The 14,515-nt window shown below is 37.8% G+C and overlaps 1 protein-coding gene across 1 annotated transcript in view; it reads left to right on the forward strand.

Moving 5' to 3' along the window:
- Positions 1–14,515, forward strand: part of C2CD3 (C2 domain containing 3 centriole elongation regulator) — a gene marked incomplete at its 5' end in the record, with an annotated part of 129,028 nt that overhangs the window by 9,201 nt on the left and 105,312 nt on the right. The window contains 4 exons of the mRNA XM_082659671.1: positions 2,232–2,455; positions 3,054–3,301; positions 12,808–12,940; positions 13,380–13,508. Coding sequence (XP_082515797.1) covers positions 2,232–2,455; positions 3,054–3,301; positions 12,808–12,940; positions 13,380–13,508 — 734 coding nt within the window. The remainder of the gene's footprint in view (positions 1–2,231; positions 2,456–3,053; positions 3,302–12,807; positions 12,941–13,379; positions 13,509–14,515) is intronic.

A 14,515-nucleotide genomic window follows, 5' to 3' on the forward strand; every position in this document is an offset into this window, starting at 1 on the left:
AAGGGAGTTTTTGGGGGGTGATGGAAGTGTTCCATATCTTAATTATGGTGGTGGTTACATGGATCTAAACATAGATTACAATTCATAGAAGTGTATATTTACAAAAATGTCCATTTTACTGTGTTAAATAATTTTTTTTTTAATGTAGCAGATCAAATGTGATGATAAACAGAAGTTGTCCCTCTACCTCTCGTTGGGACATGGCTGGGGACTTTGCAAACTGGAGCACATACCCTGACTAAAGCCACTAGTCTACTCCAGCTAATTTTTGCCACAATGGGATGGAAACCCAGCATTGCTGGATCTTCTGATTTTTCAAGAGAAGCCAGAAATTCAAATTTTTACATAAAATCTGTTTTCTTAATCACTGTTAAATAATTTTGAAATCTTTTAAAATGCTATATTGACTAGCATAAGTCTGAAAAATAGACATACTAATATGTTCTCTCCAATATCAGATGTTATAAATGTAGTAGATAATCCCAGAACTCCCCATTTTATATTAAAATTACTTCTTTTTAAATTCCCCTAAAAGATACTCTGATCCTTTGGATCAGGTTCCATGTTTTATTCATCTCTTTGCCCCAGGCAGGTAGCACAGAGCCTGGCACTGAACTAGTATCAACAAATATTTGTTAATTGAACACAGGAGTTAGGCCAGCACCTATATTTTGATTGTAGGGTGGGTGTGGTGGGTAACTGGACTTTCTTTTTCTTTCTCACTGGTAGTAAAGGCCTTTGAGTTGTTTTGAGACTAGTTCAAATTTGCTTAGGGATAAAGCAAAACTCTGACCAGCCAGCAGGTTATTGTTAAGGCCAGGGACGCAGCCTTTATTCTCAGTGTCTCCTTTGTTTCTAGAATAAAGTGGCAGTCTTTTGGCAAGTGATGAATGGCAAGGGACGATTTTCTGACACTTATATTTGGGCAGCCAGGATTTTATGTGATCCTCTTATAGCAGTGGCTGCACAAAGTATTTATCCCACTGCATTCCAGTCATTTGTCTTTGTAGAAAATCTTAATGATGAATAGATTTAAAGGACTTTATGCTACCTAGTTCATGAACAAAATTCTCCTCATCAAGACTCAAGTGTGTTTATTGAGTCTATGCCTTGGCAGTTTCTCCACATAGATTATTCCATTGACCTTCCCAGAGACTTCTTAAAATATTTAACTGCAATCTTTCATTTTTGTCTTAGGCCATTCATCATTATGTGACTCTCTTTGGCTACTTGAACAATTCCTTCTGCTGTCTGTGTCATTGTAACTGAACTTTCCACACTGCTCTTCTTTTCTTTTGTAGTACATTCTTCAATTTCTTCTCTAAAGTTTTGCTTTAGGCTCTGTTTTATTTTTTATTCCTACAGTAGGCTTTTCTCCATTGGGCTTTTCAGAGACCTGGAAAGCATTTTAGTAGAGTGCCTGAATTCAGAGGAGTTGGACGATAAAGGAAACTTCACGTAATTACTTTTCATTTTAATGTTCCTCCCTCTTCACCCTGCCTCATCCCCAGCATAGAACTAGGGCCTTATTTTTCTCAAATAGCTAGCAATAAGGATGCAACAGGTGCTATGTCATTCTTTTATTTTTCAGACCATTAGTCATTATTATGCATACTTGTACACTAAGTGTATACTTACACTGATTAGTCTACAGAAAAATGAATAAGACAGTTCATGCCTTCAAGGAATTCATAATCTGATCAGGATAACAAATAAACTGGAAGTACAAATACCTCCTTTAAGCCTCTGCTTTTTTTTTTAATCTTCAAATTAGGATAATATACTTTCCTGACAGTTATATCATCACATCAGCTTCTCTGTGTGAGGAACATAGCACACTTTCTGGCCTATTGTGAAGTGTTCAATAAATAGTGGTTATATTAATGGATAGATACAAAGTAAGTAGAAACATGAAAAAAGGAGTGGCCATAACATCTCTGCCTGGACACAAAGAAGTTTTCACAGAGGAAGTAATGCTGGAGGAAATTTGCACATGAAGGCATAAGGGAATGAAATATAAGGTACATTTAGAAAACTCTAAGTAATTGGTATATCCAGGAGAGAGAGATGGAGGAGAGGAACACAGTGAGAGATGAGGCTTCTGGGGTAGGCAGGAATTTGAACTAGATCCTATAAGGAACGGGGCCATTAATTTATATTAGAGAGTCTTAAAATTAATCAATGCTATAAAAAAAAAAAAAGACTTCTGATACATTACATGTCCCTTTCAGGTCTCACTTGCCCTGGAGCCTTTGTCAGAAACTTTTGACAGCTACACTCCTCTTCCTACCACTGACATGACAGAAAATGTGCTTTTATCTGAACAAGGATTCAGAGAATATACTGAAGCAGGCAATACTCAGTTTCTGGTTCCATCAAGGCCTCAGAGGATCCCTACCACCAAAACTGATGGAAAAGAGTTAGCAGCCAACAGCAGTAGGTCAACCACTCCAAGGTAATTACCACACCTAATACCAGTCAGACTGTCTGCTAACTCCCAGTGTACTCATAATTTCGGTCTTTCATTTGTGGTTGTGTAGAAGGTTAAAGGTAGTCATTCATTCAGCAAATAAGTATTAAGTACTCAATATGTTTCTGGTCCAGTACCAGTTGCTAGGCATAGAAATTGATAAGACACAATTCCCATTTTTGAACATTGCTCACAATCTAGTGAGGAGGCCAATATACAGATAAGTAAGTATGTCTAAGTCACATAGAGATGCCATGATAGGTGTACATGAAGGGAAAGAGGGAAAAGGCAGTGTTTTGTGAAATGGAATGAAGAGAAACAGATTTTGATTTTAAATAATTATCAGACGTTTGCTTTGTGTCAGGCTCAGCACTGAGCTCTTTATTTCATTGTCTCACTTTAGCCAAACCATACAATGATAGGTAAAACATCTATTATTTATTTAATTTGGGAAATGAAAAACATATTTACAAAGCCTGAGCTACACTGCTATATACCACTGATCCACTTTCTTTCTCTGACAAAGTGGAATGTTACCATAATGGATAATATACTGTTGAAGTTCTCCTTTATTTTAAAACAGGGGAAAGGACCACTTGTACTTTGCAGAGAACTCTGATACAATAAAGGACTCTTTCTTTGGACTACGGCACCATCTTAATTCAGGACAGAGTTTAGAGTCTATGACTCTGAAAGGCAAAGCCCCACAGAAGCAGATGTCCCTTCTCAACAGTTCTGAATTGCGGCCTCAAATTAGGACAGTTGCCAAGAGTCACAGTGACTCATGCGTTCTTTCTTCAAACAACCCTCCTACCAAGAACCTTCTTTTAGGTATGTATATATTTGTGAACTGAGACTAAGCTATATTTATTGGGATTAGTCTGCTCATTAGGCAACCTACAAAGAGAACCAAGACTTCTGTTTGAACTAAATAGCCAAATGCAAGTGAATATCTTACTAGAGTCCAGAATTTCTAACCTTTTAAGGGCAGCTCTATTAAACCACTGAGTTTCTTCTAAATAATTACTGGGCACTTATAATTTTAAGTTTAGGGAAGGAACCATTTAAAGTGAACCTGGGTATGGGAGGAAAGCCTTTATCATAGAAAAATATTAGTCCTGATTTTTTTCGAGATAATTCAAAGCAAATAAGATTTTTGTCTCATCATCAGAATTTACTTATACCATTGTTCAGAGACTAGTACTAAACTTGTTTCATATTCTGAAAACTGTTGTTTTCAGTGGGAACATTCAGTGCACAGAAACTGCTGATCTTACGCCTGGGTATTAAATATGACTGACAGCCAAACAGAAGTAGAAAGGAATCGGTTTACCTGTGTAAGGGCTTACACTGAAATTTAAAAAGGAAATAGGAAAGAGGTTGTATTACCTCATTTTAGGTAGTGGTATTATATGAAAAGCAATTTTGGTACCTTATGTTACACTGTAATGGTCAACCATATATCTCTGTGACATCAAGAGCATGACATAAATTTGTCTCCATCCTCACAAGTAAAAGTTCCAAAGTAGAATATCTGCAGCTTTAGTAGAAAAGTCTTTTAAATTAAAACTACTTGGACCTCTGTGGGGTCATGATCCATAAACTAAGCAAGTCTTGCCTTATCTGTGGAGCTGGACAGGGGTAATGCGACCATTGTCTGATGTCCATAGTTCATTTCCTCCAGGATGTTTCTTTCCTCAGATTGTGTTACTCTGAACCATTTTATTTTTTATTTACCAAAGTACTGTACTTGGCTATTTGCAGTGTTTTCAAAACCAAATGTTTCTTTTTGTGTGTTTTTAATCTTCAATACTTGGTGCAATAGAAGCTGCAAAGATGTGCCACTTTATCTATGAAATGGAGTTTTGTATACCAATAAATTCTAGTTTAAAGACAAAAAAAAAAACTACGTGGATACAAAATTTACATTAGTAAGGATTTTTTTTAATGAAGAAAGACATTGTGTTAATATTTTTTCAACTAAAATGTCTATGATCTCCTAGTTTAAAAAATATACTCTGATTATGGTACGTTAATTTTTTTTTTTATTTATTTTTTTACTTTTTTGTTTTTGCATGCATTGGGTCTTCGTTGTTGCGCATGGGCTTTCTCTAGTCGTGGTGAGCGGGGGCTGCTCTTCATTGTGGTGTGCAGTCTTCTCATTGCAGTGGCTTCTCTTGTTGCGGAGCGCGGGCTCTAGGCGCATGGGCTTCAGTAGTTGTAGATGGCATGCTCTAGAGTGCAGGCTCAGTAGTTGTGGTGCACAGGTTTAGTTGCTCCGCGGCATGTGGGATCTTCCCGGACCAGGAGTCAAACCCGTGTCCCCTGCATTGGCAGGCAGATTCTTAACCACTGCACCACCAGAGAAGTCCCTATATTAATTTTAGACTTTAATGCAACCCTAGGCTACATTAACAAGAAAGAAAATTGCCTGACTATACTCAGCACTTGTCATTCTCACACCTGGAGTATTTTGTGTAGACCTGGGCAGCAGACTTTGATAAAATATTTGTTTACTCATTAAGCAGTTATTTATTCAGCACTTACTAAATGTCTGGCAGTCTTCGAGGTGTTAAGAATATAGCAATTTAAATTTATTTTTTAAAAAGGCACAAAATCCTCCCCTACGGATCTTATATTCTAGTAGGAATACCAATGATAAATTAGATAAATAAGTAAGTATGTAGTGTTAGATAGTGATAATGGCAATGGGAAAAAAATGAAGCAAGGAAGAAGAGAGGATAGAATGCTGTTTTATGTATGTTGGCAAAGGAAGGCTTCTTTCTTTTTTAATTTTTTTTATTTTTATAAGTTTTTTTATTTTTTTGCTTTTGACTTAGAGTTCTTTTTTTTTAAAATCTTTATTGGAGTATAATTGCTTTACAATTGTGTGTTAGTTTCTGCTTTATAACAAAGTGAATCAGTTATACATATACATATGTCCCCATATCTCTTTCCTCTTGCGTCTCCCTCCCTCCCACCCTCCCTATCCCACCCCACTAGGTGGTCACAAAGCACCAAGCTGATCTCCCTGTGCTATGCGGCTGCTTCCCACTAGCTATCTATTTTACATTTGGTAGTGTATATATGTCCATGCCACTCTCTCACTTTGTGCCAGCTTACCCTTCCCCCTCCCCGTGTCCTCAAGTCCATTATCTAGTAGGTCTGTGTCTTTATTCCCGTCTTGCCCCTAGGTTCTTCATGACCTTTTTTTTTCTTAGATTCCATATATATGTGTTAGCATATAGTATTTGTTTTTCTCTTTCTGACTTACTTCACTCTGTATGACAGACTCTATGTCCATCCACCTCACTACAAGTAACTCAATTTTGTTTCTTTTTATGGCTGAGTAATATTCCATTGTGTATATGTGCCACATCTTCTTTATCCATTCATCTGTCAATGGACACTAGGTTGCTTCCATGTCCTGGCTATTGTAAATAGAGCTGCAGTGAACATTGTGGTACATGACTCTTTTTGAATTATGGTTTTCTCAGGGTATATGCCCAGTAGTGGGACTGCTGGGTCGTATGGTAGTTCTATTATTAGTTTTTTAAGGAACCTCCATACTGTTCTCCATAGTGGCTGTATCAATTTACATTCCTACCAACAGTGCAAGAGTGTTCCCTTTTCTCCACACCCTCTCCAGCATTTATTGTTTGTAGATTTTTTTGATGATGGCCATTCTGACCGGTATGAGATGATATCTCATTGTAGTTTTGATTTGCATTTCTCTAATGATTAATGATGTTGAGCATGCTTTCATGTGTTTGTTGGCAATCTGTATATCTTCTTCGGAGAAATGTCTGTTTAGGTCTTCTGCCCATTTCTGGATTGGGTTGTTTGTTTTTTTGATACTAAACTGCATGAGCTGCTTGTAAATTTTGGAGATTAATTCTTTGTCAATTTCTTCATTTGCAAATATTTTCTCCCATTCTGAGGGTAGTCTTTTCATCTTGTTTATTATTTCCTTTGCTGTGCAAAAGCTTTGACGTTTCATTAGGTCCCATTTGTTTATTTTTGTTTTTATTTCCATTTCTCTAGGAGGTGGGTCAAAAAGGATCTTGCTGTGATTTATGTCAAAGAGTGTTCTGCCTATGTTTTTCTCTATGAGTTTTATAGTGTCTGGCCTTACATTTAGGTCTTTAATCCATTTTGAGTTTATTTTTGTGTATGGTGTTAGGGAGTGTTCTAATTTCATTCTTTTACATGTAGCTGTCCAGTTTTCCCAGCACCACTTATTGAAGAGGCAGTCTTTTCTCCACTGTATAGTCTTGCCTCCTTTATCAAAGATAAGGTGACCATATGTGCATGGGTTTATCTCTGGGCTTTCTGTCCTGTTCCATTGATCTATTTTTTTGTGTGTGTCAGTACCATACTGTCTTGATGACTGTAGCTTTGTGGTATAGTCTGAAGTCAGGGAGCCTGATTCCTCCAGCTCCGTTTTTCTTTCTCAAGATTGCTTTGGCTATTTGGGGTCTTTTGTGTTTCCATACAAATTGTGAAATTTTTTGTTCTAGTTCTGTGAAAAATGCCAGTGGTAGTTTGATAGGGATTGCATTGAATCTGTAGATTGCTTTTGGAAATATAGTCATTTTCACAATGTTGATTCTTCCAATCCAAGAACATGGTATATCTCTCCATCTATTTGTGTCATCTTTAATCTCTTTCATCAGTGTCTTATAATTTTCTGCATACAGGCCTTTTGTCTCCTCAGGTAGGTTTATTCCTAGATATTTTATTCTTTTTGTTGCAATGGTAAATGGGAGTTTTTAATTTTTTTTTAACTTTTTTTGTTGTTGTTGTTCTTGCTGCATTGGGTGTTCGTTGCTGTGTGTCGACTTTCTCCAGTTGCGGCGAGCGGGGGACTACTCTTCGTTGCGGTGCGTGGGCTTCTCATTGCATTGGCTTCTGTTGTTTCAGAGCACAGCCTCTAGGTGCACAGTCTTCAGTAGTTGTGGCACATGGGCTCCGTAGTTGTGCCTCACGGGATCTAGAGCACAGGCTCAGTAGTTGCAGCGCACGGGCTTAGTTGCCCCGCGGTATATGGGATCTTCCCAGACCAGGGCTCAATCCTGTGTCCCCTGCATTGGCAGGCAGATTCTTAACCACTGTGTCACCAGGGAAGTTCCAAAGGAAGTCTTCTTTAAGAAGTTAATATTAAAGATCTATAGAAGATGAGTTCCTTCTAAGGAGAGTACCTAGACTGGGGAAGGGACCACCAAGAGATATTTAGCCTCAAGAAAACAGCTACCATTTACTTACCATTCATTATGTGCTACCTACTATGCCAAGTGCCTTATACACAAAAACCAAGTGAGGTTGGGATTGTTATCCCCATATTAAAATGAAGACACAGGCTCACAGGGAGCTTCTGCCCTATCAAACGGGACAGCTGCTTCTCAGCTCCAGTTCATCATTATCTTAAACTGTACAGCAAAGTCCTTTGCTTCATCCTACTGTAGGTTCCTTGTTTACCTAGGCCTGCTTTTTTTTAAAAATCGAGACTATGCTGGCCAACTGTTCAAGCCAAATAAAATATGCCAGGTGCAACCCATGGGCTGCCAATGTGCAAATTTCTTCCATAAGATGTACTAGGATCTTTGGGTTTAAAGATAAAACAAGACAGATTGTGACTCAGTCTGGGTTAATAGTTCTTCCTTGCAAAAGTGGGAAGGGATAGCTTCAAGAGATAGTGAATTCTGTATCACTGGGAATCGTCAAGTATGGGCTGGATAACCTTGTCATGGGACTCTTACAGATGGGATTAAATCATCAAGTAGACAGATGTGATCTTTAAAGATCCCTTCCAACCACAAGACCGTGGAGCACTAAGATTAAGTGGGTCATTTTAGTAAGTAGGTCTAAAGCTAGTCATGGAGGTTTATAACAAATACATAAACGTAATTATCTTCCTGGTCTTTATTATACTGACATCATACCAGTAAGGGGGGGGACAGAGCTGAGTTAGTCATCGAGCTAAAATTTATGAAACACTACACATCCTGCTTATAAGAGTTGGCGGTTTTCTTGTTTTTTGTTTTTAACTTTTTATTTTATATTGGAATATAGCCAATTAACAATGTTGTGATAGTTTCGGGTGCACAGCAAAGGAACTCAGCCATACGTATACATGTATCCATTCTCCCCCAAACTCCCCTCCCATCCAGGCTGCCACATAACATTGAGCAGAGTTCCCTGTGCTATACAGTAGGTCCTTGTTAGTTACCCATTTTAAATATAGCAGTGTGTACATTTCAATCCCAAACTCCCTAACTCTCCCTTCTCCCTATCCTTCCCCCACTGATAACCATAAGTTTGTTAAGAGTTGGGGTTTAGAATAGATAACAAGGAGTAGGAACAAAAACCAAAAGCTGTGTACCTCCCTGTTTAGCAGGGGCTGTGCCCATGGCATGTAGGAAATAAACAAGGGAAACATTTGTCATGAACTCAGCTAAGTGCCCTTCCCTTGTGTTAAAAAATAATTATTGAGTTGAGGTGCAGGAAGATGCCATGACAGCTCTTTTAGTGTGGAACCAGCTTCCTCTTAAGAAGGGGAGTTAAGGTGGTATTGTTGCCATGACTTAGACTTTAGAGAAACTATTCTAAGAATGTCTGTTTCAAGGAAGAAACCACTTGGAGGCCAATGAATAGACCACCCTTGCTCAGATTTGTCCTACTTGTTGTCTGCAATGTTTATTTCTTTTTAAAAACCTGCTATTGTAAAGTATCTTAAGTACCTATTCCTATTCAAATGTTAATGACTAATTAAGTCACTCTTAAAATATTGCTATTCCCAGGGAAATTTTATTTAGCAGGGATGAAAACTTTAAGCTCAGTTCAATTCAGCAGATATCTTTTGAGTGCCTATTTTGTGTCAACCATTGTTTTGAGTATTGGGGTTACAGTGATAAATAAGATAGTCCCTGACTTAATGAATGCATTGTAGTAAAGGAAACAGACTCTAAAGCAGATACAGTACAATTTTGTATGATATATGCAACAGTGGAAGTATTTATTGAAACATTAATCAAATTCCTGATATATACTAGGTACCGAGCATACAAAGACCAACAAAAGCCAATCTCTCGTCTCAAAGTTGTTTGGGTGAGATAGACAATTTTAATACTGCATGGTAATTCTTTGATGGAATCAGATACGCAGAACTTTGAGAGCACAAAAGAAGTATTGTGTTTAAGGAATTAAATATAGTTGTGTGTGGTTAGATTATAAAGTACCAAGTACCAAATATCTCTAGGGACATTTTGGGTATCAGTAGAAAAACTGTTTTTCTACATGGCCCTGAAATCAAATGAAATTTATTATTGACACTGCTTGTCATTAACTACTTTATTCATAAAGCATTTATTGAGTGTGCCCACCTCATTAAAGAACTTTAAACCATATCAAATTAAGCCAAGTATTAACTAGAAACTAAAAGGAGGAGGGCTTCCTGTCACATAGCAAGCTTCCTTAACCAAATTTTCAATGCTAGCAGACCATGTTTTCCTCACCCTTTCTCACTGAATAAACAAGACAGCCATTTTCTGACTGAATCCCAAAGAGATTTTTTTTAAATAAGTAAAAACAAAAATACATACTTATATAGCCATTATTTACATAGAAAAAGTTAATTCATATTATTAAGTGAAAAAGCAGTTATAAAACAGTATACATAATTGGGTCATTTATAGAGATGTGGAGGGACCTAGAGACTGTCATACAGAGTGAGGTAAGTCAGAAAGAGAAAAACAAATATCATATATTAATGCATATACGTGGAATCTAGAAAAATGGTACAGATGAACTGGTTTGCAAGGCAGAAGTAGAGACACAGATGTAGAGAACAAACGTATGGACATGAAGGGGGGAAAGTGGGGGTGGTGGTGTGATGAATTGGGCGATTGGAATTGACATGTATACACTAATATGTATAAAATAGATAACTAATAAAGAACCTGCTGTATAAAAAAATAAAAATTCAAAAAAACTGTATACATAATTACCATTTTTGCAAAAGAAAAAATTTATATATATACACACACACATACATATATAGATGTATGTATGCATAGATTAAAAACTATCCGGGGGACTTCCCTGGTGGCGCAGTGGTTAAGAATCTGCCTGCCAATGCAGGGGACACAGGTCCAAGCCCTGGTCCGGGAAGATCCCACATGCCGCGGAGCAGTTAAGCCTGTTCGCCACAACCACTGAGCCTGCGCTCTAGAGCCTGCGAGCCACAGCTACTGAAGCCCGCACACCTAGAGCCTGTGTTCCACACAGAGAAGCCACCACAATTAGAAGCCCGTGCACCACAACGAAGAGTAGCCCCCGCTCGCTGCAACTAGAGAAAGCCCGTGCACAGCAACGAAGACCCAGCGTAGCCACACACACAAAAAAAAAACCTATCCAGAATATATCAAAATGTTAATCAGTATTTGTGGGTAGTGGCATTAATGGGAATATTAGTTTTCTATTGCTGCATAACAAGTAACCACAAACTTAATGGCTTAAAAGAATACCCAGTTATTAGTCACAGTTCTGTGGATCTGAAGTCCAGCAAGTTATGGTTGGGTTTTCTGCTTAGGGTATCATAGGCTACAATCAAGGTGTCAGCCAAGCTAAATTCTCATCTGGAAGCTCTGAGGGAAAATTCACTTCCAAGTTCATTCTTATTGACAGAATCCAGTTCCTTGCAGTAGTAGGACTGCGGTCCCATTTCCTTGCTGGCGGTCAGCCAGTGTCCACTCTCAGCTCCTAAAGGCCGTAAGGCCACATGCATTTCTTGCCACGTGGTCCTCTCCATCTTCAAGACAGCAATGAAACATTACATCCTTCTCATGCTTTAAATCTCTTGAGTTCATATCCTGCAAACAGCCAGAAAAAACTCTGCTTTATAAAGGTTTGGGACCACCAAGGTAATCTCCCAGTCTTGAGGTAGACTGATTTGGAACCATAATTACATCTGTAAAATCCCTTTATGGCAATACCTAGATGACTGAATCACTGGGAGAAGGTATTTGTATACCAGTGGCTGGAAATTTGGGGGGAGCTATCTTAGAATTGTGCCTACATCACTTTTTGGCCTTTTGGCTAAGATCAAGTGTAGAATTCTGCCTACCACAGATGGTGATCTTTATTTTTCTTTTACTTATACTTTCACATAACACATTGAACATACAATATTTCAGGGTTTTTCGGGTTTGGGGTTTTGAGTTTTTAAGCTATATTTTGAACTCTTTATGCTAACAAATGTTGAATGTTTATGGATCTGTTTGGCTTATTATTTTCTTGGCCTGACTGCCATGTCTTCTTTATTTTTAGAAGCTATAAAACTCTAGACCAAGATGGACAGGCATTTGGTATCTAGTCTTACCTACATCCTAAGCAACTGTGGAACCTCAAGAAAATAATAATTCTTCCCAGTGTTCCTTGAAATAATACCACTAGTCCTAAGCTTTTAAAAAGAAGTCTAAGAAAAAGTGGGGTCATATATGTATAGTGGTTAAATCATAGGATGTAGAGTCATCCTGGTTATACCGCATGCATAACTTGGGCAAGTTACATATCCTCTGTGCCTCAGCTTTGTCATCTGGAAAATGAAGGAAATGATAGTACCTATTTCAGAGGATTGTTGGGAGGATTAAATGAGTTCCTATACATAACATACTTAGAGTAGTGCCCCGGAAGTGGTAAGGGTTCAATAAATGTTATCCTCTGTAATTGTTGTTGCTTAGGGATGAGAGAAATTTTACCTATCAGAAAGTTTAAAGACTTTATCCTGACTTTTCTGTTAACCTGATGTATGATCTTAGACAAGTCATAGAAATGTTTTGGTATTCTTTTCTTCATCCATAAAAGTATACATTTGGACTAGATTATCACTATGACTCCTAACAGTTTAGCTGATATAGTTGTTAGTGTTCCTTAAATAATAATGACATTAAAACTGTTACAAATAAGAGAATTCAGTAAGATAGCTAGATACAAAAATAATATATTATGTAGCTATTACTAAATTTATTATGTGCAAACACCAGTTGGAAGAGTCAATGCATGTATATAATGACTCCAGTAAAGGCGGTCAGTCTCTACATAATGGAGACTTCATTCACTGCTGTAATGCCAACATCTAAAACGGTCCACGTGATAGAAGCTCAGTAAACATTTGTAAGGTGAATGTCCTCAAGGGATTCTCAAGCTAGTGGGGAAGGCAGACAAGTAAGCATTTATAGTACACTATGGTAAGTCCTGTGAGAGAAGGAAAGGTGCTAAATGTTTCAAGTATTTCTGTTGGATTTTAGATTTTCTGTGTTTTGTTTTGCCCTCTTCAGCTCTGTTAGAACAAGGCAATAAACTGCGTAATGCCATGGTGATTTCTGCAATGAAATCAAGCCCAGATACTAGCATGTTGTTGGAAGAAGTTCATCCTTCTATGAATGAAGATTTTCTTAGAGCATCTACACAGTAAGTTACTGGATAAACGTGAACCCCAATAGTTAATTTCTTGGTAGTTGTTAGCATATGTTTTTTGTCAAGATATGGACTGAATAATCTTGGAAATGTTGAACAAGTAATTCTTAATGTGGTAGAAAAGAAGCCTAAACTAGGAGCTAAGATACCCAAAATCTAGACCTAGCACTGACACTTGCTAAATATGTAAATGGCTAAATTCTTAACTCTTTCTGAACCAGCATGCTTATATAAAAAATGGGTATATTCTCTCCTCCCTCTCTTACATAAATGAAATGAGATTCTAATATAGGAAAGGGCTTTGTAAATTGTGAAGTTTTATGTATATTTAAGGTGAAGGCTGAAGTATGTTAATATTCCATGTTCAATTAATTCTGATTTAGATTTTTCCCATATGTTAGCCACTGAAAAAGTATTTTTTTTCATTCCTTAGAATCAAAGCCTTGTCTAGGAATCAATTTAAAGACCACATTGAAGATCACCTCCTCCCTCCAACTGAGAATACATTTTGGAAACATGACACAAAAGCTGATACCAGAGCCATACAGCTGCTATTGGGCAGGTAAGAGCTCTTAACTAGCTTTCTTTCCTTTTAAATTATTCCTCCAATTCATTGGGTACATTGTTAACAGATTTCTCTTCTTAAAGCAACACTTCCTTAGAATAACCAAGTCATCCCTTTGGTTATTCACTACCTACTAAATAAAAATCCAATCTTTAGCTTTTTATTCTTAGCTTCACTTACAGAATGGTCTCCAATCTACCTTTCCATTCTTATTTTTCATCTCTCTCCCCAACACCAAGGTTAGCTAGCAGGTTATAATGAAAAGAACATGGATTTTAAACAGACACAAGTTGAAATTTGAGGTCTGTCTCTTACTACCTATGTGGCCTGAACAATTAGGCAGGAAAAAAATATATAAGGGTTCCAAATTGGAAAGGAAGAAGTAAAACTATCTTTATTCACAGATGACATGATCTAGTATGTAAAAAAATCCTAGGGCTTCCCTGGTGGCGCAGTGGTTGAGGGTCCGCCTGCCAATGCAGGGGACGTGGGTTTGTGCCCCGGTCTGGGAGGATCCCACATGCTGCGGAGCGGCTAGGCCCGTGAGCCATGGCCGCTGGGCCTGTGCATCCGGAGCCTGTGCTCCACGACGGGAGGGGCCACGACAGTGAGAGGCCTGTGTACTGCAAAAAAAAAAAATCCTAAAGAATCCTCTAAGAAACTATTAGAAATAATAAATAAATTCAGACAGATTGCAGGATACACGATCATTATATAAAAGTCAATTGTACTTTTATATACTTGCAATGAACAATCGAAAAGTAAAATTAAGGGAATTCCCTGGTGGTCCAGTGGTTAGGACTCTGTGCTTTCACTGCTGGGGCCTGGGTTCGATCCCTGGTCAAGGAACTAAGATCCTGCAAGCCACACAGCATGGCCAGAAGACCAATAATAAATAAATAAAATTAAGAAAAAATTCCATTTATAATAGCGTTGATAAGAATAAAATACTTAGGGATAAATTTAACTAAAGGAGTGTAAAACAACTCTGGAAACTACAAAAC

This window comes from Grampus griseus (genome assembly GCF_964374135.1).
Source record: "Grampus griseus genome assembly, chromosome: 8".
NCBI classification, from domain to species: Eukaryota; Metazoa; Chordata; class Mammalia; order Artiodactyla; family Delphinidae; genus Grampus; species Grampus griseus.